Genomic DNA, 26,362 nt, shown 5'->3' on the forward strand with positions numbered 1-26,362 from the left:
TGCTGGAACAGGGGTAGCACATTCATTTCACTTAATTCGTCACTCAGACATAATCTTTCACCTTTTTGGCATATTTTTTGACTGACATCTGCATAGTGCTTGAATCCTAATCTGTTGATGCCTGACTGGTTGTGTCCACCTGGGGAAAAGAGCAATTCCTTTATCCAAACATTCCTCCCAAGAGACCGGGATTCTGGTTCACGCTGGCCTGGCAGTCAGAAACCTCAGCAAACTCTGTTCAAATTCCACAGTGGTCACTTCCACCCTATGGACATAGAAGGCCTCAATTGTTTTGAATTTTCCCTATATTTGTAAAAATGAAATGATTCCTAATCAAATAATTAAAAGTGCTTTGTTTGATTAAAGCCCACATTTATCAGCAGGATTTTTACAGCTCTTTGCTGCCATTAGTGCTAAAGCTGGAGCACAGAACAAAGGAGATAGAAGAAGGCTGGGTCAGGACTAATGGCACAGCCAGCTTTTAATCCCTCTCCTGACAGTCCATCTTTCGTGGTGGTTTGTGTCCATCTGTGCTCATACGCCAACAGTAGCAGAAGCCAGTGTAAGACATCCTATTGAGCTCTTTTTCAAGGTGTTCTGGGGCAAGACTTCCATTAACAATCATTCCTAGGAGGAATTGGAGCCAGGCCTGGGAGCACAGCCATGGTAAACTGTATCTGTACTTAGATTGGGTGGAAAGTTTCTGTCCCAGGAGAGCTGCAGTGCTTGTAATCTCTGGCTGTTGTGGAAATGGGAAGATGCAGTTTGTCGTGTCTGTGGGTGATTGTCTTGCGAGAGCTGTATCTCTGCTCCACACGCTCAGTGCTGACATGGACTTATTTCTCCAGGACTGTTTCCTCTGTTGTTTTTTTCTGAGAGTACAGTTAGGGTCTTCCGTGCTGAAAATCACCTGATAAATACCAATAGAAATACAAGAAAATAAATAAATGCAAAACATGCCTGTAAGAAATCAAAGCATCACAGAATCATAGAGTGATTTGGATTCAAAGAGACCTTAAAGATCAACTCATTCCAACCCCCTGCCATAGGCAGGGGCAACTTCCACTAGACCAGGCTGCTCCAAGCGCCATCCAAACTGGCCTTGAACACTTCCAGGGATAGGGTGTCAATGGCTTCTCAGGGCAACCTGTTCCAGGGCTTCATCACCCTCAGAGTCAAGAATTTCTTCCTAATATGCAATGTAAATCTACCCTCTTTAGTCAGGGCACTCTTCTTTAAAGAGCTGGAGGTTTTGGCTTGAGCAAGCTCCATCAGAAAATGGACTTTGGTTTTCACTCAGTCAAACTGAGAGGGAAAAGGATTTTTAATATCTGACTATAACAACACATTTTTGCAAAAATGCAGTCATGATCAATTGTGTGGCTCTGAAGCCTTGTCTAGATGGGGATGTTTGTGGGCTGAGAGTATGAGCATAGGAAGTTATCTTTTATCTCTACTGTTGGTTCTAGCACAGGAAAAAAGCACTGATGGGAAGCAATCTTTGCTCATTAAATCAAATGATTGATACAAGTATGGCTTAAGAGTAAGTTCCACCATAGCTTTACAGAGTAGTTGTAGGGGTATTTAAAAGAGGAATCTTAGGAACCCAAGAACATGGGGGAGGTTTAGCTGTGCATCTATCATCTATTTTGGTTCTCTGTTATTTGCATCATTTAACTGAAATATGGAAAGATTAAAAGTCAAAGACTTCCCTTTGACATAAAAAGGAACAACATTTATAGCTTGAATTTGACCCAGGAGACTATTTTATCCCACCATCTCTCCCTTAAACCCTGCTGGTGTCCTTGATGGATGAGGTGCCTGGCATGAAATCCTTTCGCAATCACATGAGCCTGCTGGACTCTCTGATACAACCTTTGTGTTTCTTGTGTTTAACAGGACAAGAGGACATTAGGAAAAGATATGGTAATGCATTTCCTTCCTGCTTCTGGGCAGTAGCAGCTCTACGCTGTGCTAATAAAGTAGTTTGGTAAAAGTAGTTTGATAACTGTTCAGCTCAGGCTGGCTGAGTTCAGTCCCTTCATCCTTGGAGGAGGCTGAGAGGTGCTCTCCATGGAGCTCTGACAAGTTGAAGGGACGTGTCGTGCTCCATGAGGGCAGATGGCGCAGCACAGGTGGGCTGTTGGAGCAGGCACCTCTGTATAAATCAGTATTTTTGCCACAGACATGGCTGGAACGTGTGCAGGGACAGTTCAGGGGAGTCCAGGCAATTTTTTTCAGCCATCTTCTTTGCCTGTGGAGCATTTCAGCATTCAGTGTTTCTAAAGGGCTGTCTATTCGGGTAACACACAGCTGATAACATCCCTGAGCTGAATATGTGTCACAGCCCTGTGTCTGGGTACAGTCCCACAGGGCTATTCCAGCTTTCTTTGCTGTGGACAGGCAGCAAATTCAACTCTTTGCTTGGCCTGACACATCTCCAGGTCATCACTGGGTCCCGTGTCTGTTGTGCTGCCACAGACCTGTGATGTGATGTCCCACATGCTCTGAGCCCTGAGGAGCAGCAGTGACCTCCCAAGCTTGGGCAGCTGCTTAATCTTTGTGCTTGACCTCTGGACTTCACTGAGCACATCTGTACTGATGAACAAAACAGTGCCAAAGCCCAGATCTTGACACCTTGGCCTGGTTGGTGGTGCCCTGGGCAACCTGATCTAATGGATGGCATCCTGCCATGGCAGGGGGCTTGGAACTAGGTGGCCTTTAGGGTTTGTTTCAGCCCAAACCATTCTATGATTCCATAATTCTATGATCCTGTGACACTGGAAATCCAGCGACCATTCTGCTAAGTTGCAGAAATGACATTTTGTGTTACAAGGTCTGCACATGGCTTAGAAGTCAGCAGGGACAGCATGCTGTTCCCAGCAGGCATTTTGGATGGAGTCACCTTGTTTTGAGTGTGAAGAGAGTTTAACAACACAAAGGTCACACTGTACCAGGTGAATGGCGTGTTTAATTTTCTTGCATCACAGCAACCACAGTTTACTTCTTCCAGAACATGTAAGAGTGCAGGTTAATGTTCTTTGTGTCATTGTAAACAGTTCCAAGGATCAGATGATCTTTATTTTATCTATCACAAAATCTTCACAGGTCTAAACAGAACACCGGAAGGACCACACACATTTCCTTCCCAGTTTCCTCATTGTTCAGGGCGATGAAGCTGGTGAAGAGTCTGGAAAACGTCTTGTGAGGAGTGGCTGAGGGAGCTGGGGTGTTTCATCTGAAGGCTCAGGGTGGACCTCACTGCTCACTACAACTCCCTGAAAGGAGGTTGTAGCCAGGTGAGGGCCAGTCTATTCTGCCAGGTCTCAAGTAAAAGGATGAGAAGAAATGGCCTTCAGTTGCACCAGGGGAGGTTCAGATTAGATATTAGAAAAAAAATTCACTGAAAGAGTGGTTGGATATTGGAGTAAGTTGCCCAGGGAGGTGGTGGAATCACTCTCTGGAAGCTTTCAAGAGGTGTCTGGATGTGGATATATCTTAGGGGTGATTATGGTGGGGCTGGGTTGATGGCTGGACTAGTTGATCTTGAAAGTCCCTTCCAATCTTGATGCTTCTGTGACTGTGTGATGATTTCAGGCACCCTTTTCTTTAATGTCAGGCACCCTTTGCATGATGGGGGTAGAGTCATCCCTCCTATGTGTGGGTTCCTTTTCAGATCACAGCATCCCTCTTCTTCCTTAGCCAGGTGTTTATTACCTGCAGATAGCTGTTGATGGATATTTAGTCTGACCTTTCAGGAAAAGCTAACAAAACACATCTTCAGATGACATCAAGACCCCACTGAGGAAGAAGAATATTTTCTGCCTTTGAAGACAATCTGGGGAAATAAAAAATCTGAGGGTGGACATTGTCTTCATGCATAACAAGCATCACCAAGCACTTCACTGCCTGCTTGGCCTGCAGGGAAACAGGTAGGCTGGGTCTTCAAGGCCAGGTACATGTCCCTGCTCATTGCAGGGGCTTGGATTAGGTGACCTTTAAAGGTCCCTTCCAACCCAAACAATTTTATGATTATTTGAAGAGTCATCTGACTCTTTGTCTCACCTCTGTCCTTTCAGTCCTATGACAGCAGATTTACAGGGTGGTACAAGCTGCACGAGGCTTGGTGCAAGACCCTGCTGTGCAAACTGCTGTGATTCCTCTAGGAAGAGCCTGGGAAACAGGTGGGATATCAGAGTTACTGCTCATATGTCCCATTAAATGCCTGGGTTTGAAGAATGGCCTGGCCATTTCACTCCTTTTATCAGCCTGCTGTAGGGAGACCAGCCTGAAGATGGGTTTTGGTTTCCAGCTCTGTGAAACTTGTCTGCAAACTGGTACTTGGGTGCCCCCAGAGCTTGTGTTGCTGTTGGGAAACTGGGCAGGCAGTTCCTTGCACCAGCTGCTGTACAATCACAAAGATGCCATTTCTTCTCCAGACAACATTTGTAATTAGTGTGCCTCTTTCACAATGGGCCTCACTTTGATATCTATTTGTCTTAGACTTTCCATTACCTGGTAAATAATTGGAAGTGAATTATTTGCTCAAGGGTGACAAAAATTAGCTTTGATGCAAGATTTTTTTTTTTAAATACAGATTTTTAAGATAGGTTATTTATTTTTAACAGAGAAGTCTGAAACAACTCAAAGATGGAAAGCTCAGACTAGACAGACTAGAGATCCAGTTGTCACCCTCCACTGTAACATTGATTTTAATGGAATGGTAGAGGTCTAAACAAGGCAGTGATCTAACAGATTTGTACAGTGGACTTGCTGAAGTTTTTGCTGAACTGGGGGAAAGTTAGGAAGGAGGTTTACCTGAGTGTAAATGAGTTTAATCTCCATCTTATTCCACTGAAACAGCCAATGCTTTGATCTTCTTTCAATTAGTTGTTGTACCCCCCCTGTGCCCAGGAGTTATGGGCGTGAATCACAGCCTTCTCCTGCCAAGCTGAGGTCAGTTTTAATACTTTAATATTTGATATATCTCCTATCAGCAGTCTGCATCTGGCAGTCAAGAAGTTAACCACTATTTTTCTCCTCTAGCTGTTATGATCCCATGCAGTTATTAGAGTTAAGGCAATTAAGGTGAATTACTTCAGAGTTTGAGTAACGTGGATGGTTATTGGAATTGCAATTAATAACATCTCGTCATTATAACCCAAGCAGGTTGTGAGGTAGATTTTATCCTGTGCAGCTGCATTGATAGGGATTCATTTTCCTTTGGCAGCTCCTATTTGTGAGCTGAGCAAATCCTGTAGCACTTGTCTTTACAGAGATGGGCAGTGGCTCCCTTGGTATGAGGTGGGGTCATCCCAGCATGGGACAGAAGTACTTTGAAGGACTGTATTTATGAGTTTCTCTGCTGTTTACAGGGTCTCATAAACCACCCCTGTCTATCCCCTCATTCAGGAAATTTGTTTGTTAAAGGTTTACTTGTTCAAAAGGTGTTCATAGCCTCTTTGTGTTGGATTAATCCTTTTATCTGATGATAAGATATCAGCCTTGGCAGGCTCAAGATATCCAGTGGAGGGAACAAATACTGCAGTACAGAGCATTATATTCCACTTGAAAGAAGTGGCACCTTAAACTGAGTGCATGACAGATAAAGGCTCTGCCCTGGGTTCAGGTTGCTAGCAGCAAAGGTATGTGTTAAAGTCTTCATGTTTTTTCTAAGAATCCCAGAAAGGAAGCCTAAAAATAGAGGTCCTACAGTATGGAGTTCCTTGGCTGTGAGTTAGCAACCTGCATTTCCTTTGGAATATGTGATAAGAAACACTTTCAAACATATGGCAGGATAAGATGTGTCTCCATTTACACATTTTAACTGATTGAACTCTGTAATTTTGAAAGGGCAGTGATGCCAGTGGATGGACCTTGCTACGAAAACAGGCAGAAACTGGGCTGTGCTTAGCAAAGGCCACCAGAAAAAGAGCATTGCTGACCTTCCCAGAATGATCCCCTGGGGCTCTGTTGGGGTGGCAACATGGTGAATGAAGTATTGGGAGTGGTCAGGATCTTCAGAGACCTGCCAGCCTGTTCGAGGGGTCTCAAGGGAGCCCCAAGCAGTCCTGGAATAATTTCTGCACCAATTGGTGGGTAGGATTTGATTCAGGATTGTTCAGTTCTGTTAACTTTGGAATAAATTAGAGAAGCTTTTTGCCCAGCAATGTTCTACTCCTGAATGTCTATCCATACATAATTTGCAAGCTCGCAGCTTAGTCTTGCAAAACTTTACATGCACTAATGCAGGTATTCAACAGAAGGGGTTAAACTGAGGGATTAGTCAGCCTACCTGTATAATTGATGGAGGGACAAATTAACCACCTCCCATCCCAGTAAAATGCCTTCGATTACGTGGCATGAATCCAGGTATCATTTGAGATATTCATGTAAATGAATCTTAATAACACGTGTGGAGAGTGGAAAAGAACAGACTGCTGCAAATGAAATGTCCCTGCTGAACAGAAATGGTTGCAGAAAAATTTCCTACTTCAATTTTGTCTCTTAAAAAAAAAAAAAAAAATCACTATTAAGTACTGGAAAGCTGCCACAAGAATCCAGCACTGCTCTTCCCACACTTTCTTCCCAGTGCTCCCAGACTGTAGCTGCAGGGCAAGTTGCATAAGAGCGTGGGGTAGGTGCTCAGGAACATCCTCGCTGGGCTATAACAAACCCCTGGCATTGTTTTCCATGGTGTGTATTTGCTTTTATGTGGCGTCAGGAAAGTGACTATAATTTGCTGTTTCACAAAACTGACAGTTACTCACAGTAGCAATTGTAGTAAGATTTGGCCTTTCAGTCCTTACTGCTCCCTCGGGATATGCATGGAAGCAAGATGATGCATGCTACATGTTTTTCTACCAGAAAAATAAATAAAATAAAATACATAAACCATGCAAAGAACTTTTCACAGTCTCTAAGCCAGATTATTTAAAGCTGATGCTGTGTGTTAGAGACGTTCTGCCTTTGAAAAAACAGGGGAGGCTTAATACTCTCGTAATTAAAAAACATCTATAGGGTTTTTCCTCAAACTTTCCACTGTGCTCAGGAAATATCAGTCCCAAAGGAAGATGTCTCACAGGTTATGACCATGTGAATGGAAGGATTTATATTGAAAACAGTTTTGCCACTTTGTTCACAGATCCTTGGATTTCAAGTTTGTTAGTGTAGCCTGGCTTCTATAAGCCAAGTGCTGAACCACTGAGCAGCCAGTGATCCCCACACTGAGTTTTGGGTCTCAAACTAAACTGTGTTTTTGTTCAGTAAATACTGATCTGCACTCATCTGTGTATAACTGAAGGGCATTTAGCACTGTAGCTGCCTTACACAGTTTTGTTCACTCCTAATCTTTATTCCAATGCCATTGATAACCTTTCCATATGCAAGGTTTCCAGTTTGGGCATCTCATGGGACTCTGGAAATTGCCACACTAAGTCAAACATGTGACCAGACAAAGTCACTGCCTTTAATGGCAGAGGTTGCCAGCTGCTTTCTGATGACATTCCTCAGCTCCTGCTATCAAGACACTGGTATCTTTTTGGGAAAAACTTCTAGCCCCTTGCCTAGTTCTCTACTGTTTGATTGCAGAGAGGAAAAGCTGATGAACTGATAAAGAACTAGCACACAGTTTTGGATAAGTAGCACTTGGATATAAAGAAAATATTTTTGTACAGAGCATGGTTTTGCTGCCATAATTACAAACATTTTAATTAGGCAAGGAGAGCAGATGGGAAGAATCTCCAAGCTGTGCCTGCCAGCAGACACAGACAAAACATGGGGGAACATCCAGAGATATGCTGGTTGTGGTTTCTCTTTGAATTAGGTTTTTTTCTGGATTGCTTTTCTGGTGTCTCATGGGTCATCAGTGGTCAGTGGACTACAGGGTGGGTGACATTGCTTCAGAGACAGGCACAGGAATTCCCCAAAATATCTATCTTGGTCAGTAGTCTCAGAGGAGAAATGATATTCCTAACTCTTGGAATATAATGATTGGATCATGTCAGGCTAGTTGTTGGCTCAGATGCTCAAGCATGAGGCTTCTTATTCTGATATATTCATATCAGAGTATATTTATATTCAAAAATATTTGGGCAGTGCAATGTAGCTGTAGATGTTACTTTCCCTGGTACCTTCCTTTCCTGTCTGGGCTTCTGCTTCCCTGCCATTCCTCTCCTGTCCTTGGTGGAGGCTAGCATGGCTTCCCATCAGCTCTAGAGTGTTTCAGGACCTCTGGCCCTTTACTCTATTCCTTTCTCCCTACTTTATCTTGGATAACCTTGCCCTGTGTCTCATTTAAGTGTCTCACAGTGATAGATAATGCTCACCCAGCCACTGCTTTTGGGTACACAGTAATGATGACCTCCAAGGGCCACTTTCCCTGACAGTGTTTGTGTACACCTTTCACTGAAATTTAAGGGAGTGTCTTTTGGCCCAGGTTTTACAGAATTGGTTGCTGTGACTCAGCTGACTCCTGATAACTTGCAGGGCTGGAACCACTTGGGTATGTGCTGGCATCCTGAGCACAGAGACTCTCCCTTGCTGGTGAGCAATTCCTCGCATGAGCAAAGCCCTGGCTCTGGATCAGCCACACTTGAACACACAATACTCACTGCTCTGTCAGCATCCTCCTGGGAGCCACATATTGTGCCACATACTTTCCTGAAAAATAGATAAGCTGCACAAAAGAATTTCTGCCAAGCCCTATAGCCTAAATGTCAAACCAGTTCTGTATTATAAGAGTAATCACCATACTCTGAGCTGGAAAGGGCTCACAAGGATCACCAAGTCCAGCTCTTAAATGAATGGCCCATCCAGGGACTGAACCCACAACCGTGGCACTTTTAGCACCAGGCTCTAACCAACTGAGCTAAAGTCTTGCAGTGTTAAGTGTCTGACTAAAATGGGTGAAGATGATGAGAAGAAATAGGAATTATGTCAAAGTCTGAAAATTAGTGTAACTCTACTTTGATCCAAAGCGAGGTGAATATATTTGGAGCATTGCATAAAATTCCAGTTTGTAGTAAGTCTCTCTGAAGACACCAATAAACAAGTATTCCCTAAATGCCTAAGAAAGCCACGGCTGGTTTGCAAAGTACCAATGGAAGTATGTGGCAAATGAAGCCCAGACAGGGGGAATTGGGAAGATTGGCAGAATGAGCCTGACTTCCTTATAAATCTGATTTTTCTGGGCCTGGTGGAGATGAGATACAGCCATACTCCAGCGAGGTCCTACAGCTACGGGTGGCAAAGGTCCCATGGCTGGATGTAGCTGAGCATGCTGGAATTTGGACAAGAATCAGCTTGAGTCTCATCCTCCTCAAGATGCGTTATCTTGTGAAAATGCAGAACTCTCCTGACTTTGGGAGCAGGCAGAAATTTACCAGATGAAAGTAACTTTTTGTATCTGCAGGTATCTCTGACAGGGCTTTCTTCCTTTTGATCCATTTTTCTTTCCAAATAGAACATGTAGGGAGCAGACTGGTGCATGTGATGCTTTCCCCTGTGCCCTTTGGAGACCAAAAGCCACATCAAGCAGGAGATTTATGAGTTGCTGGCAATAGATGCTTCATATTCTGTTATTACATTTCAGATGATGAAGGAAGAACAACTAACTTTCATGGCTATGAAAGCAGTAGGAAAACTGCCTGTGGATAGATTGAGCATATGCATCACTGGATAGAAACTAAGGTGTTTATAGCTTCAAATTCTGATTTGGAAAGTTCAAGATAGAAGAAAAATATCTGAGTAAAAGATGTCAGGCAGTTCATAAGATTTCAACTCAGATACACTCAGGAGAATAAATCCACAGGTAACATTATGATTCATTAACTATCCCTAATTAGGCTCCTAAATTTAAGTAGACAGAATCTCCCCTGGAGGCTTTCAAAGGCACCCACCTTGCACTGTTGATGATACAGGGAGTTTAGCAACATAGCTTATTTAAGGAGGACTTCTTCCTTAGGTACCCACAGGGCATGCATGGGTTGAGTTCCCAGATGAGGTGAATTGTATCTTTTAAGAAGGTTATTGCATTTCTGGGCAGGCAGAAATCAGAGGAGCCAGGGAAAAGTGTTCTGCTGCCCTGTGCAGGAGGAGGAGAGCCTGGGAGGGAATGTTTGTCTCTTCCCTGTGGAGTCTCAGCTGGAGGTGCAGTGTTTCCTAAATCTCCTTCATCTCCTAAAGCCTCTCACATCACTGGACCTTTTACCTGCGAGAGATTTCTCTGGGAGGAACGGTGAGACTGAGCTAATTTGTGTTCCACGGGCTTTGTTTCTGGACTGGAATTGCTTCCACTTCTGAAGTTGCTTCTCTGATTGCAGCTGCATGAGGAAAGGATAAGCATGTCCTTTTCTGTGGAGGGCAAACAAGAGAAAGGGCTGTCTGTATTATATTTATATCCTTACTGCACTACATTTCTGTAGTTGGCTGCTGCCAGGGGATCCAGTAAAAGGCAAAGCATCTGGGCTGTCTCAGGAGTCTTGGCAGAGTGATCCGAAAGTTTGTATGGGTTGTGTTAGACATCCCAGCTTGTACCACTTCCCACCACCCCCAAATCACCAGCAGAACAGACAGATTCCTGCTTCAGGCAGAGTGTGGAGGGAGGGGCAGGGAAGGAGGGCCCTGGCTCAGACTGTGGGCTTGGGGAGGTGTAGGTGGCTTTGGTTATGACAGAGCTCTTTTCCCAGACAGTCTCTCTTGCTTTCTGCATGGTGCTTGGAAGTGGCCTTACTGTAATTGGCATGAGTCACTTCCTTGTTATTGGTGGTTTGGAACCACCATGTGTGGAAAACATGCCTGCAGCAGGCTGAGGAACTCCCTCTGCTCTTGGGCTTTGCATTCAGTTTCAGGATTGCAGCCTATATCCATGCTAGGTGAAAAAATGTCCTTTTTAAAATAACTGAAGGAGATGGAAGCTGAGGTCTGGACCACTTGCGTTTGTTAAGTCTCTGACCTGGTGTTTGTTTTTTTTTTTTTGTGAGAGCGAAGGTTTTTCATGGCAGTTTGTTGATCAAATCCCAACTTTCAGACTTATGGTCTGTTGCAGAAAGTCCCTTCTTGTCTCCTGTTGTATTCTGGGACACTTTACACTTCCTGTTTAAACTGTATTGTGCCTTCACTCTAAATATGATATAGGATGGTATGACATGGCTTTGAAGCCAAGGCACAGAGCTGATGTTGAGTGCACTCGGCCTTTTCCATGGCTCATGGAGACGTGAGAGCTGTAGGATCTGAAGATCTCCTGTCAGGTGATTATATTCATATCTGATCAAAAATCCCCCCTGTCAGAATGTCTGGTGGTGGGGTAGGACTTGAAGGTAGGCTTTAGATTTCTGACACAACACATGTGGTCATGAGAAGAGGCAAAACCTCTTTCCATGTGAGGCCCTGAGCTAGATGGGGCATGGATAAGGTGGAAAAGGTTTTGACTTGTTCCTTGGCCATATCTGAGACCCTTGGGATAAAGCCAAGGGGGTAGGCTGTGCCTCAATTTACTTCTGTGAATCAAATTAGTATCTTCCACCCCCGTGTTTCCAGCTACGCAGTGGTGTTACTGTTGTAACCAGTGCAGAGTCTTCTTCTGCACAGGATTTTTCCTTCTTGCTCTCTGTACTGTGATATTTTGTGGTCTGGCACAACCAAAATTCATTATTTTAATAGGTATTGTTGACTGATTGCTTAGTGAATTTGGGTTTTACAAAGGGTGCACAAAAAGCACATTTAATTCTGCAATCTGAAAGAGCCATGTACATGTGTGCTAAGGAATTGCTTTCTTGTAACAACTTGGAATCATGAATGATCCCATTTCAGGCTGGATACCATGCATTTTCAAGTCTCAAACAAAAATCCTTCAGCGCTACTACCTCTAAAAGCCTGCAGTAGTTTGTAGTGTGTGTTTACTCACAGGAGGATTTTTTTTAATTGTTATTTTAAAAAAGAGTTGAGCACCAACAGTTCCTGGCCCAAACCTGCCCATATAAAAGGCTTGGTTGTAATTTTCCTTGGTGAGGGAGTAATGTTTTTGTTCAAATTGTGCTCTGCTTCAAGCATGCTCAGGAAGGTTTGCTGAAGGCCCTGCAGATCTGTTTTAATCATGCTGAGCTTTGGGACCAAACCTTATGGGCTGGAAATGCACAGGAGAATATAGAGCAGGTGACTGGAGAATGACAACCCCCTTGTCTCTATGTTTTTAACACTGAGCTTTCACTGATCCCCTCCAGTTGACTGATGTGTATATCCAGTGAAGATGGAGGTCAGGGGATAATTGTTTCCTGGGAGTGGAAGTCTTTAAGCATGTTTAGGACGGAGCCAGCATTAGAAAACATCAAATGATCAAATTAGCAAAGAGAGGGGGAATGGTTTGAGTGCAAGGCTGAGCTTGTTTCCTTTCTTTAGCACAGACTCCCTCTGTGAGATTGGGCAAATCATTTTGATATTTAAACACTTCCCCAACTCTGGCCCTGAGCCAATTCCCTATCCATAACATTTGGGGTCTATAGCATCAAATGTTTTGATTAGGGGAATAATATATGTGCTTAAACTGAAACACTCAGCAACATTGGAAAATAACTACACAGAAAGAGCAGTATTCCTCTGAAAATAATATATTGTGGCAATTGGTCGAACCCCCAGCCGTTTAAAGTGTGTTTAAAACTAGATAGATTGACATAGGAAACACAGCAAATTATCTCATTATGGTCTCTTAGTACCTGAAGGGGGCCTATAAGGAACCTGGGGGGGAACATGGACATGTAATGATAGGCCAAGGAGGAATGGCTTTAAACTGAAAGAGAGTAGGTTTAGATTGGATATTAGGAAGAAATTCTTTACTGTGAGGATGGTGATGCCTTGGCAGAGATTGCCCAGCAAAGTTGTGGCTGTCCCATCCCTGGAAGTGTCCAAGACCAGGTTGGATGGGGCTTGGAGCAACCTGGGATAGTGGAAGGTGTCCCTGCCCATGGCAGGGGGTTGGAATGAGATGATCTTTAAGGTCCCTTCCAACCCAAACCAGTCTGTGATTCTCTGCCCTTAATGAACAGAGGTGAGGTATTGTTTGGCCTTTTCCATCTCTTAGCACTGTAATTCGGAATGTTGCTGCTTGCAGACACAGTAACTTTTTCTTTTCATCAACCCTGGGTTTTCTGGCCACACAAGAAACTGCTTGTGCGAAAATTCCAGCAGAAGGCGTCTCCACCAAGTACAAATAAGGATACTGTCAGCAGCACCAGCATGTGCCTTTTCACACTGTCCTGCTGGCTGCTCATATTGACTCTGAGGGATCTGCTCTGCCCATGAGAGCACACTCTGGCTTTGATTTTCCTTCACCCCTGTTTCTGCAGAGAGGGGAGGCTGCCAGGCAGTGGAGGGGAGGTTTTGTTGTAAGATTTGTGCCATTAATTCATTGCAAATGGGTAATGCAGGTCTTGGGTTGGGAACTGGTATAAATTATTGCTAGCATGATGTTGATTTGGGCAGATGAGCAGTGGGAGCTGGGACTGCTTTTAAAGCAGACACAGAGGGATTATATAAAGACTTTAAAGCCTGTAATGGCAGAGGAATGAACCTGCTGATCCGAAAGCTCCCTTGCAGATTTATAACCTAGAACCAACTTCTGCAGGTGCCTTCATGGAATGTCACAGCGATGGTGACACTTTGTCTCCAGATCAAGTCCTGGCTGACATGGAATCCATGTGGTGATGCCCGAGTTGAATCCCAGGGTGGGCGGCTGAGCAGGGCTTGCCATCTGAAAAGTTACATCTCTGCCTGTGCTTCTCAGATGCACAGCCCAAGTTCTGTAGAATTTTATCTTTTGGATAAATACCCACATCTCAATGCTGACTGCTGCCCCCTGAGAGACTGAAAGTCCCTAGAGGTCCCCAGAGCAACTCTCCTCTATTCCAGATGATCCCAGCTCATTTCTCGTGTTCATTTTTAGGTGCAGGGCTCCTGACTATGAGATGTGCTAGCACTTTGATTGAAGCTGTTCCTTCCCCTCCTGTCCACATCCATCACTTGTTCTGCTGACTGAGTTGCTTTAATTTCTCTGCTCAATTAAATGGAGCAGAACAAGTGCCAACCCTTCCCTGCCAGGATTTCTGTGCTTAATACTGAGATAAGACTAAAATCCTTGGTACTTTTTTTTCTGGTGGTTTTAATAATAAATAATTTTCTTTGACACTTTGCTTCAACTCATGCCATGCTTTGTGTCAGATGCACTCCTCTCTGGAGAATTTAAGGAGGGCATTTCAAAGGAACCAGATGTTTAATCTTTCTTGTGGAGTTGGCTGCCACACAGGAGCTAACTGGAAATTGTGAGGTATTTTACACTTGAGAAAGGCTTTTCATTTCACAGTCTTTCTAAATCAAAGAAAAGCTGAGTATCAGCTGAGCATTGTATAAACTAGAAAAAGAGCAGGCTTGCTGCATGCCATCTCTCTGTGTACTCTTTGCAAAGATGGGCCTTTCCTGGCAAAATGTCCTCAAGATGTTTATGGAGTCCACAGAGAAAAATGATCCCTTGAAATGCAAAAGTCCAGGATTATGTGCTGTAGACATCCTGTGCTGTACTAAGTTTCTTCCAGAGTTTTAAAGGGATCTAGTTGCTGAAGGGAAGAAAAGCACCTCTTGGGATTTTTGAAAGTACCAAAGTGTGTGCTAACCACAGATGTCAAGGACATGCCTGCCTTTCGGAATCTGTCCTCACAGCCACCTGTGTTTAAGGCACCAAATGACTACTTGATAGTGTTCTTACTTCCTCGGCCATCCCAAAGAGATAACAGCACAGCCCTACTCCATAAGGTGCTGTGACAATAAATGCTCTCTATCAGTGCTTCTCCTTGAATACTTCTAAATCTCTACTCTTCCTTGGGATGGTGTTGACCAGTTTCTGTCTTATTTAGCAATGTTTTGCTTTACCTGATTCTTCCCCTGGTCCTGTAGGTAGCATTCAAGTGGTGGTGGCACAGATGCCAAGATGGAAAAGCCATATCTCAGTTCTCTGGTTATGCTTAGGAAAAGATGGTGTTTCTTTCTCCTACTTGACTCAAATGTTTAAGTGTCTGGTAGTGTCACTTTTTCTAAGAAAGATGTAGATCCACCCAGCCTGTCTTGTGCTCTGGAGATGGTCACAAATGCTGAGAGGTAAAGGAGATGTTTGTGAAGAAGTGGAAGTCTGAAACATAAAAGCCTTTTGCTTCATTTTCTTCACTGGATGCCTATCGACAGGTTACTGGGATGCAGTTTGGGTGAAAAGTGTGTAAGGGAAAACTATCTTGTGTCTTTAAATGCCTATCAGGTGCTCAGTCTGAGATGCAGCAATAGGACTGTTTATTTTTGGAGGGTGCTGAGCCCTATGCCCTCTGCGTCCCTTTGGGTGCCTCAAATAAAGCACCCAGAACTGCAGTTCTCCCTGGCTGTGGTTTGCAGGATAATCTGTTCTACCCACCTCCTCTCCAGACTTTCTGATATTTCCCTGGCACAGGTATCCCCCTCATTCTTGTCTGGTTCCTACCAGGGGATGTGTTTTTTTGCTGCCTTCTAACCGTTGCCAATTCAGGTTTCACTAGAAACCGCTGTGCCAGCTCTTTGATATTCAGAAGCTGTGGGGTTTTCTGTCTGTTTCCTGACCTAGCATGACTCCACTAATAATGCAAGAACTTCAGTGCTGGTGTCCTGGCAGCCTAATACCAGGGGTCAGTCTGTAAATCTAGTTACAATTTTCTTTGCCTCAGCAAAGACAGTAAGTTGAACATAATGTAAACAAGGTGGTTGGATCACTTCACTCACCAGTAATGTGGTGGGTGATGCAGGCAAATTTAATGGATGTGATTAAATCTCCTGTTCCAGTCTGGCAGCTGATTAGCTGCAGGGGGCAGGCAGGAATTTCCTTTCTGATCCAGAGTTGCCCTCTTTCCAAGTCCTCCTTCAAGCTTCTGCCAAGCATCTCAAAGTGCTTTGCATTTTTAATTTCGCTTCTTCACGCCCCTGTGAAGGGTGGAGATGAGAGATAGCATGATCCCAAATGGGGCCCTGGGGAAACTGAGGCACTGGGAGGTGGCAGCCTCCTTAGAATGAGAGAGGAAAATGGTGTTAGACTTGAAGAAAGGGGAAATGGGCATCCCAGAAATCTTCTCTTGAAGCTCATGTGGTTCTACTGAACTTGTGCCTAGTGCTCAACAGTCTTGTGTCTTCAGCACACTAAAGTCTTGGTTATCTGCTTTGCATTAGTATAAAGTCACTGACAGGGAAAATAAATCTTTCTCCTTTGGAAGTTTTAATTTATTTTTGTCTTTCATCACTCAATTCCTCTAGTTTCTAAAGAAAATGACCTGTATATATGTTTCTTCTCTTTGTATGGAGAGGCACTTTGCTCTGAAATAGCCTCAGGTGTTGGCTGTGGCTGAGGCAGAGAACTGGTTCAGCTCCATCGATGACTCCATTCTTTGTCCCTACAGGGGAAATTAGTGAATTTACTGTGTGGATTCACCTTCAGTGGGTGTACACTGAGGTAGCTACACTGGCTTTGATTTCTTTACCTGGTTGTACAGCTGAAGAACTGGCCTTGGAACATCAGGGAGGAGAAAACACTCCTGTTATTAGGCCGTGCTTTGGTCCAAAGAAGAGACCAAAGATGTCCAAAAACCTGTCACGTATTAATCGATCATTTCACATGCATATTGCTCGTGCTGTGGCTGACAAAACACAGAGAGCAGTAGGGATTAGCTGAGTCTTCATGCTCCTCAGGATGGTGGGAATGGAGAATGGGCCTTTCCCATCTTACTAGCCTAAAACCGAATGGAAAGCAGTGTATTTTGGATCTCACATGGTGCAGAGGGTTTCTTACAGCAGGGATTTTTATTTTTGTGGTGGATGATTTAAGCTTTATGATTTCACATGAACAGTATCCTCTAGAGTCTGGTTTTGTAAATCTGGAGTGGACAGAAACTTCTGATGTTCAGTCTTGAGCCAGCAACTTGACACCTGGAGAGAGGCAGGATTTCAGGCATAGCTATAGCCCCCCTTGCTATGGGGCATCCTGTCCAGCCTGCTGTCATGGTAGGAACAGAGAGGTCTAACTGGAGTGCTCTGAAGCCTAGAGCTGAGGCCAAAGCCTGGCTTACTAGGCTCTATTTCAGTTTCTAAGATGAGTGTCTAAACAGAATGTTTGAATCTGGTCTTTAGACTAGTCTCAAGGCTTAATTGTAAATAAACAGTATCTTAATCACTCTATAGTTTCCAGCATTCTCTCGTTGAATGTGTCTGTGCTGGCATTTGGAGAGCATTCATCATAGTGGAAAATGAGTGTCTTTGGGCTGCACATGGGATAATTAAATATCAACTGAGCCCGTAGCCTGATGTGACAATGCTCATTCTGACCAGCTGAAATGACTCACTCTAACAACTGTGCTCTTCTTGCTCCTCTCTTTCAGTTCCCAAGAAGCTTCTGCATGAAACTCAGGCAAGACCAACCAGTTACCAAGGATATCAGAAGCCACATTTTCCACTGCAGCCGGGAGTGTTTGACCCCAATGTTATAGGGGACGGTGTGTTCCTTTTGGATGTCTCTCCTTCCAACATAGAACGAGCTCTCCCAGGTAGCTGTGACTGTTGTGATGTTGACCCAAACCTAATGGTGTTGTGGTAACTGTTCCTTTCCATCTCCCCTTTTCTGGATTTCTGTATTGCTCCTAAATCCCATCCATGTCACAGTCAGAAAGGGCTGTGACAGCTTTAAGACGTGACCAGTGACAGGCTAAAGTGAACTGTGAAACTGTTCAAGAAACACCGGGTTTCTTGGAAGAGCAGTCATGGCCATGCATGTCCAAACTCATCACAGAAATACTTTTCAGGCCTGTCTAATACAGTGGCAAAGAAAAGAAAAAACCCCGGGCAGAGACAGTAGTTCTGCCTCACAGGGGACAGAGTCGTTTTCAACTGAGCTTTGAAATATGATGCTCTTTTCATAAAATGCAAAGGGAAGAGATATGAATGAAGCCAGATCTTAGCCATCTCTAGGGATAGGTGAGTAGGAGGCAGGGGTGGTGTATGAATAAAGGAAAAGCACAAGTGAGCACGTGTTGGGTTCCTTGGTGGTTTTGTGTTTCCCAACATGCAGGAGATGGTTTATGACACTACTGAAATTCCAGTGTGTGCTCCCAGAGGTTCAGCTCGAGGGTGGGTATGGGCAGAGCTTGTCTCTGTCTACACTCCTGGCAAAGTTAATCCACAGCTTGGATAGTCAATTCACAAATAAATAAGAACTGGCAATAACAGATTTGTCAGTTTGGAGGCCTTACTGAAAAACTGTCAAGGAAAAGAGTTTTGAGTTAGCTCCAAATAAATATTGTGATCCTGGAGATTATTTTATGCAAGGAAACATATCCTGAACTCATTTCCAATCATCTAAACATTTCACTTCTACAAATGACACCTTTTGTTTAGTTTTCACATCGTTTATTCATTCACTTTCAAAATATGCACCACTTTTCAAACAAAGATGTAATTTTGAAATTAAAAGCTAGAAGAAAGTTTCAAAAATAACAAAAGAAAATACTTCTGTAATCTCCCTTCCTGTTTTATTTCTTTTATTAAATCTATTTGCTAATGTCAGCCTGGGATCATGAATAACCTTTCCTGTACTTACACTGTGCTGTTGGGCAAATTTACTGCTGGCTGAAAGAATTTTGTTCAGCTTTGGTGTAAACTTACAGGGAAACCATTCAAGTGACTGGGAACAGCTAGGAAAGGAACTGAGGAGAAAACCAGTAGTAGTGAGCTGACTAGGCATTGACAATTCTTCAAGGCTAGCAAGGAGGCAAGGGAATATCTTTTGGTATGATCCTGTAATGAATGGCAGACCAGGGAACCACACAGTGTAGCAACACATGGCCCTTGTGGAATTGTGTTTGTTTGTTTTTTCCCTCCTGCATAAGCCCAGTCATTTTCTGTCTTCCATGTCTGTGCTTGTACAATCCTGCCAATGATAAAACCAGTTCTGTGGTTTTGTGGTGCTCTTTGCTGGAGTTTAGTGTATGCAGATGAGTGTTCATTTAAAAACGTGTTTGATTGCATCTGTTCTTTGGACAAGTTAGAAGTGGAAAAAAAACCAAAAAGGATTCTTCTTACATCTCACATCTCAAGAGGATTTATCCCTTACTCTGTCTCCTAAAGACACTGTTGTTGCACAGTGGTTTACAAGGGCTGCTCCATACCTAACAGAGGTGGTGTCCATCTGACATATGAAATACACATGGGATTATATCCTGGTGGTGCCCTTCATCTTCCTCGATTGTGAAGGGATTTTACATTAACAGTCAGGAGACATCTCAGGCAGGATTCAGTTACCCTCATATAAATGTGTCATTTGTGATGTCCTGGGGTGTTCACCTGGCTTCTAGAAGGGTGAGCATTTCCCCTACATCCCTTCATGTCCTCCTGACCCTGGGGTGTCTTAGATGTTTGTGTATAAGCAAGTACATCAAGCTTTAAGTGTCTGCTGTGGGGAGAGATGAATGACTCTCTGCTATCCATCCCTTGATAGCAGGATTCTCTTGCCTTAGTTTAGATGCATGGTGGTACTTGAGATGCTCTGAAATATCCAAATTTTAGGTTCAGTTTTTAGAAACTAAATGTTTACCCTGCTTCCGTGGATTTCTTTGGAGCAGTGGTAGGGAAAAATTAAAATATTTGTACAGGCAGATTTACCAGACAGGGAGAAAAAAGGAGAGGTTAGGGGGCATGTTATCTGAATTTTAAAAAATTCTGAATTAAAAAAATCTGAAATGTTGCTATTGATTTCCTGCTGAATGTGCTGTTGGATCTTTGGTGTCCCATTTGCACAAGGGATCTGCAGAGATGTCTGTTCTCTTGAAGAAAGAGGCTCTTGGGATATTTTACCATTTGAGAAATGACACCCAAGCAATCCTGTTTAAACACTCTGCCTGAAGGCCAGTCATTAACACCATGGTAGCCTTGAACATGTGGCTTTCCCAAGGCCATGCAGCTCTTCAGTGGCAGAGGTACAGCTGTGCCCACATTCCTTGGGGCTGATCCCTCACAGTGACACCTGGACTCCATCCCCTCTGGTTCTCCTCGAGGGAGATTAGGAGTTGGCATCACTGCATGCACATTCCTGCCCTGTCCCTCTCCATCCAGTATTACCTGTTCTCTTTGACACCCCTCACTTTCTGTTCCTGCTTCCCTGGGCTGAGCTGCTTCCTGGTGCCCACAGCAGGAAGCTGAACATGATGCCTCATGCTGCTGGGCTGATGCCTTGAGAGGCCTCCTAGAAACAGAGACTAGACAGGAGTAAAGAATTGAAAGAGGTATTTATTTGCCTTCAAAGGTACCCCCTGGGGAGCCAGAGGCTATTGCCAAGATGGACCCCAAGATGGATCCCAGGTCACAAGTTCTTCACCCTTTTATAGGTTTGGTTCATTTGCATAGCAGGGTTAATTCTCCAATTAAAGCTTCCGTTTTCCCCACAGCTCACCCCACCTTTGGAGGCTCTTTGGTTTATACTTTTTTACCTAGGACAGTCTTGGTGTCCTTGGAGAGCAGGCCCGGAGAGACTTTGTTATGTCTACCTAGCATGAGAGAGCAGAAATTAACAGGCTACAAGAAACTTCAGAGTCACACACCAAGCAATACAGAATTTGAAAAATATAAAGGTTAAAACCTAAGGCATCAGGGTTTGCAGGGAAAGGAGATGGATCAGACAGCCAAGGAACAAAGACCATCTCACATCATGGCTCCTGACAGAATGCTTTGCTTGCATGGCACTGATGGCATCATTGGAGATGGAGCTGGCAGTGTCCTGAATTTAATACCTGCAGATAAGTGGAATCCAGGTGCAAGTCTGTGATTTTACAGAGTGATTCTTGCTTTTGGCCAGAACTAGACACCCAGGGAAGGGAGCCTGAAAATCTACAGTTAAAAACTCATATGGATGATGGAGCTGGATCCTGTGCACTTTTTCCTGTGTTGAAAACAATTACTGTTTTGTGAGTAGTGGGGGTGTCTGCCTGCAGATCAAGGTGTGGGGAGCCCTCAACAGTGAGCTGATAAGGTCTGAAAGGGTCTCTTTGAGCCTCCTTAGCTCCAGTCTTCAACAAATAAAATCAAATCATTAACCCATGTTCACTCACCTCTCTAGAGGGGAAATGGTGTCTGGGTGAAACACAATACAAGCAGGCTTCTGAAGGAAGTCATAAACTCAGGTCTGCCCTTCCCCACGAAGGCTAGAGGGAAAGCATGTCTGTTTGCCAGGTGTGGATGGATCACTACAGCACCACACCAGCAGAGGGTTGCAGGCTCTGCCTGTGTTTTCCAGTCCTCCTTTGAAGCCTAGCTGAACCCACTGTTGATAAAGGCTCCTTTGATTTACATAAGAGAAAAGAAACCTGATTATACATTTGCTGTAGCATAGGTGGGCGTGTCTAAGTGGTGACATGAAAGAGCAGGAGATGGGTGAGAGATGATGATGCCTGGATGCAGATGGGGTATATGCTCAGCTGAAGCTGCTTGAGAAGGTTTAGTTACCCCCCAAAAAGGGGCAAATTTGGGTGTCTCCCTGTCGAGCAGCTCCAGATTTCTGAACACAGATGCTGACCTGGTGGGGATAAGGCAGGGTAGGGCTGGGTCACGTTCTACGTTCCTCATCCCTCATTCCCTTTCTGTGTCAAAGCAGAGAAGAAGAAAGGGAGGTCAGCCACTTTCTACCCGGTAGACAACACCCCCCTCCTGCTCCCTGTGGATGAGACACAACCGCCGGCGCTCAGCAGCAGCAGCAGCATGGAGCCCGTGGGCGTCAGCACGGAGATGGCCCTGCTCAGCAACATCCTGGCAGCCTATGCCTTCATCACAGGTACGTCTGGTGCCTCACATCTCCCTGGGCTCCTGCAAGCTTTTAGTATACCCTCCTTTCACAGTCATCTGGGGCTAAATCTGCCTCTCTGAACTGTTTGTGTATTTCGTTCGTCTCAGCGAATTCTCCTTTGAAGGGCCTGACTGGGGCAGGTCTAGCAGACAGTGTATAACAGAGTTTATTGTGCACTGCTTTCCACCGGGTTTGCTCTCATCTGGAGTTAAATACAATGTAATCTTACATATGGTATTATTCCTAGTGCTTCATTTTCCTGGAGATCAAAGCCTGGCTCATTAGGGAGGCAAGTTTGTTGTCCTGTAATTTGGAAAATAAGCAGCACTCAAATCTTTGCACTGCTTAAGAGAATTTGGCTTATCTTCAGTAGAAGTGTGAAGATGAAGTAACTTGAGAGTCTACTTAATTGTATATTTAAATCTAGTTTAGAGTAAGATTTCCTTGGATCATATTTTATCTTTCACCCACGTGTATCTTTCAAGTAACAGGGGAGATGTCTTCTAAAAAAATTCACTTTAAAAGGTGAAAGAAAAGTGACAAAGCCAGGGGGAATGCCTTTAAACTGAAAGAGAGTGGGTTTAGATTAGACATTAGGAAGAAATTCTTTACTCTGAGGATGGTGAGACACTGGCACAGGTGGCCCAGAGAGATTGTGGCTAAAACTAAAACTCCAGCATTTGTGAGCTACTTTTTCATGTCTGTATGCTAATTCAGTCTTGCTAATTCATTAAACAGTAGTGCATTCTTGGTGTCATGCTCTTGCTCTTGTTGAGATACCACCTGGCTGCTAATCCAGGTGTTTGAATTTGAAGTAGCTGACTTGGGCTTTGCATTTTGGAACCACTGAGTAGATTAGTGAGAGTGTTTCTGCATATTATTTAGTGAAGGGTCCTTTTAAAAGGACCATGAATGGTTATACAAATTTCTGCTCTTCTACACATTCAGTGGTAGCATCAGGATCCATCTTTTCATGCCACCCCTAAGAGTTAGGCAGATTAAATGGAATTAGTGGTGTTCTTCACAGAAGATAGCTGAGTAGGATAATTTGTTTTCTTGCATGGGTTTCTCCAAGGAAAAGTTAGAAAAACGAGCTTTAAAGGAGTCTTCTATCTATCCATCCCACTTCTCCACCCTTACCTATAGCTACCATTTTTTTACATGAAAATACCTACCTTCCCATCCCTATTATAAAACCAAATGCTGTTAATATTGTGTTCCCCATCTGAACAGTAATGAGCAGAGAAAGTTGTAGGATTAATGATAGGATATTTGGGACTGTGATTCAGGGCTGCTGACAACACCCCATGGACTTTGCTTCCATTGACCACAGCAGAGCTCTTTGACTCTACCTTGGTTTTAGGGCACAGGGTCTTGATTCATCCCCCTCACAAGCTGTCAGCCTTGTCCAGAGCTTCCAGATTTTACTGTAGCACAAACAACTTTAACTGTCCTGTTGCTGTGGGATTTGTCTGCCCTCTCTTGATGTGGTCTCCTTGTGTTGTTTGCACATCCACTGGATACCAAATAGGTAAACTCAGACCTCATGACTTTGGTTTCCAGTGCTGAGTTCAGGACTTGGTTGCTTATGCTTTCCAATGTATCATGGAATCATAGAATGTTTTGGGTTGGAAGGGACCTTAAAGATCTTCTGGTTCCCATGTTCCTCATCATGTCTGTTAGATGGGTTTTAGTCTCCATGACATGTATGTCCAGTTTGTTATTTCTTATAAAAGTAATTGATGACTGAGCCCATGGATTGAAACAGCATATGTCCTAAACCATCTTTATTTGCTGCATGTAATTAAGCCTCTGCTTTTAGTGAAAATGATGGATTTGTCATTATTTATTTTATGTGAATATGGAGAGTTTTTAGCTTATGACTTCAAAGACAAACTGTGTCACAGGGCACAAATATAATTTGTATAAAACTAGAGCACTGCAAAGCCATCCCTCTTCATACTGCAGATTTTGAACAGCAGAGCAGTTGGATTTTTTTTGTGCCTGCCTGAGTTTGGGGCCCTGAAGGCAGCTCAAGCCACAGCTGATGTCCATAGAGGATCCATTATAGTGGCTCAGGAGAGGCAGGGTATTGAGCAGCCAGGGAGGGCTGTTTTTGTGTCACACATCTTCCCACTGCTCCTGACCATGGCCCTGGTGCCAAAGAGAAACAGTAGTGCAAGAACTGCTCTGTTCCATGACACTGAAAACGTCCCTCAGGTACTCTCTGCAGACTGAAAGTGCTGCATTCAGGGCTTCCCTGTGCTGGTGAGCTGTCTCAGAATAGGAGTTTGCAAAAGAAAATTGTAAATAGGCAGGGACAATATAGAAAAATATTTTTTCTCTTGGGGCAGAGGGTGGTGGATATCCTCAGACCCACTGCAGGAAAATGAAGCTGTGGGTATTTTGCTATTTCATGGGTAAAGTGCAGGCTTGAAAGGATGATCCTCTCTGCTGCCTTTCCTCTCTCCTGGCAGTGGGGTGTTTTTTAGCCAGGGGAGAGCATCCACAAATAGTGGAATGCCTTCTGTGCTCAATGGTGTTCACGTTTTCTGCTCAAAATGGCAGTTTTGGGTGGGAGTCTGCAGGTGAAGTGTCTGCAGACTCAGTCACACATGCAGAGTCTCACAGTGCACAGAGAAGTGCAAGTATTAGCAAAAGCCTCTGCGCTCACTTCCACCATCTTTTTGACTGATAGTCCCATATAAAAGTTGGGAATCTTCCTATGGACAACTGAATAGTAAAAATCACAGCACAGCAGGAAGCAAAAGAGTCTTGGTTTGCGGCTATCATGGTTAGGTATCAAAGCCAGTTAGGTGTCAGTCTCATCCCAGCTTCCAGAAGCTATTTCTTCAGAAACTGGGGAAAAGGTGTGAATAATGTCAATGAGGAATGAAATTAGCAGCTGATCAAACAGATAAATATTATTTAGAGTTCAGTCTTGCAAAAGACTCAGAGACACCCTTTATTTGAAAGTTAATTCTCTTTATAGAATTAGGTTTTTAATTAGATGCAATCTCTGCCTACAAACCTCGGACCTGTTATCTGTCGTGGACCTGTTCCAAAACCTGCCTGAGTGTTTGGAAAGACTTCACCAGCCTCAGTGGCAGCTGGAACTGTCTTTGCAGTCACAGTCTATTAGCAAGACCAGAAACGCCCCTACATAAATATTAAACATTCAAAATGTATCAGAGCTCTTCCAGTGCCTCCTTTTGGACAGGAGACTTATCCCAGTTTTGTCATTGCATTCAGGATAAAGCAGTTGGAGGGAAACCTCCACAAATCCCTGTTTTATTCTTCTTCCATAAGCAAAGCTTTGCTGCCAAGTTATTAACAAGGGGCTTCCAAAATACAACCCAGGGGAGATCATTCCAAATTTTAGACTGCTTGGCCTGAGCCTTCTTAATAAGGGGCTCCTGGAGAGCTTCCTCTGCACTGTCAGGGGATTTCGGCAGCCTGTGGGGCTGACTGTAAATTCCCTAGAAGATAGTGCTCCTACTGTTTGTCTGGCCATGCTTAATGCTGAACCTTTTATTGGGGGCCCTCTGAAATTTTCCTCCCCACTAAGGTTTTGGAATGCATGAAGCCATTACAGGAAGCCAGCAGCGTTAATGCCCACATTGTTTTTTATTTATTGAAACAATTTATTGTAATAGCAATAACAACCTTGGCCTGGGGCATTTCCTGGGGAATTAATGGCAGTCTGGGCTGATGCTCCCAGCAGATTGTTAGCTCTCAGGAAACAAGCCCCGTAATTGCTGCTGGTTTGGTTGGAAAAATAAAATAAAATGTGTTTCTAATTTTTTTTGGCCAGTTTGAGTGCCTAGAAAATGGTGGCTTTTGTGTAGAGGCTTGTGTAGAGCATGTATCTTTTGTCTGCATGGATTAAATTCAGGCTTGAATCAGTGACATTTTCATCAATGCTTTCAATCCAGAGAGAGAAATACAAGGAAGGGGAAAGGTAACCCCAGCCAAAGAGATTGACAGAAACTGGGTCCTGCTGGAAGCTCTGAGCTATCATCCACAGCATTGGAAGAAAAAGCTTCAGTGGTCAAAATCTATGTTTTAGAGATATACAGACAAGAATGCATACCAAAATTGTGCTAACTCCTGCTACTGATGTCCATATACTTTTAAAGAACTTTTTTTCAAGTATAATGAGTGTTTTGAGGAGCTTCACTGTTGGTGTGATGAATCTGGGCCACCTTTGAGCTTTTGGAAGGTGCTGAGCATCCATTTGTTGAAGAGGGTGCCTCTTTTTTGTCTTTACAAGTAGAACATGCAGTGGGGTAGGCTCTCAAAGTCACTAGTCAACCATCAAAGCCCCAAATCTAGGCTATTGGTGACTTGGCTACTTCAAGCGAGAAAAAGCAGAGCCTGTGGTTTTTAGCTTAAGTTGCTCTTTCTGCTGTGAAAAAAAAGAGATGCTGCTGTGCAAGTGGATTGTATGTATGATAAATGCCAAGACTGCAGTTGAGCACAGGG

The 26,362-nt window shown here is 43.8% G+C and overlaps 1 protein-coding gene across 3 annotated transcripts in view; it reads left to right on the top strand.

Annotated features, from left to right (window-relative positions):
• EVA1A (eva-1 homolog A, regulator of programmed cell death) overlaps positions 1-26,362 on the top strand; it is a 208,396-nt gene that overhangs the window by 177,638 nt on the left and 4,396 nt on the right. Inside the window, exons 1-3 of one of the 3 annotated variants that reach the window (XM_017745070.1) lie at positions 10,075-10,237; positions 17,430-17,594; positions 21,686-21,865. In XM_017745070.1, the coding sequence (XP_017600559.1) occupies positions 21,793-21,865 (73 nt within the window). In that variant the 5' untranslated portion in view covers positions 10,075-10,237; positions 17,430-17,594; positions 21,686-21,792. Of the gene's footprint in view, positions 1-10,074; positions 10,238-17,429; positions 17,595-21,685; positions 21,866-26,362 lie in introns of those variants that run through there. The other 2 variants (XM_008641815.2, XM_017745068.1) reach the window with 2 other exon arrangements.

The sequence above is a fragment of the Corvus brachyrhynchos genome, unplaced genomic scaffold (assembly GCF_000691975.1).
Source record: "Corvus brachyrhynchos isolate BGI_N302 unplaced genomic scaffold, ASM69197v1 scaffold116, whole genome shotgun sequence".
In the NCBI taxonomy this organism is placed as follows: domain Eukaryota; kingdom Metazoa; phylum Chordata; class Aves; order Passeriformes; family Corvidae; genus Corvus; species Corvus brachyrhynchos.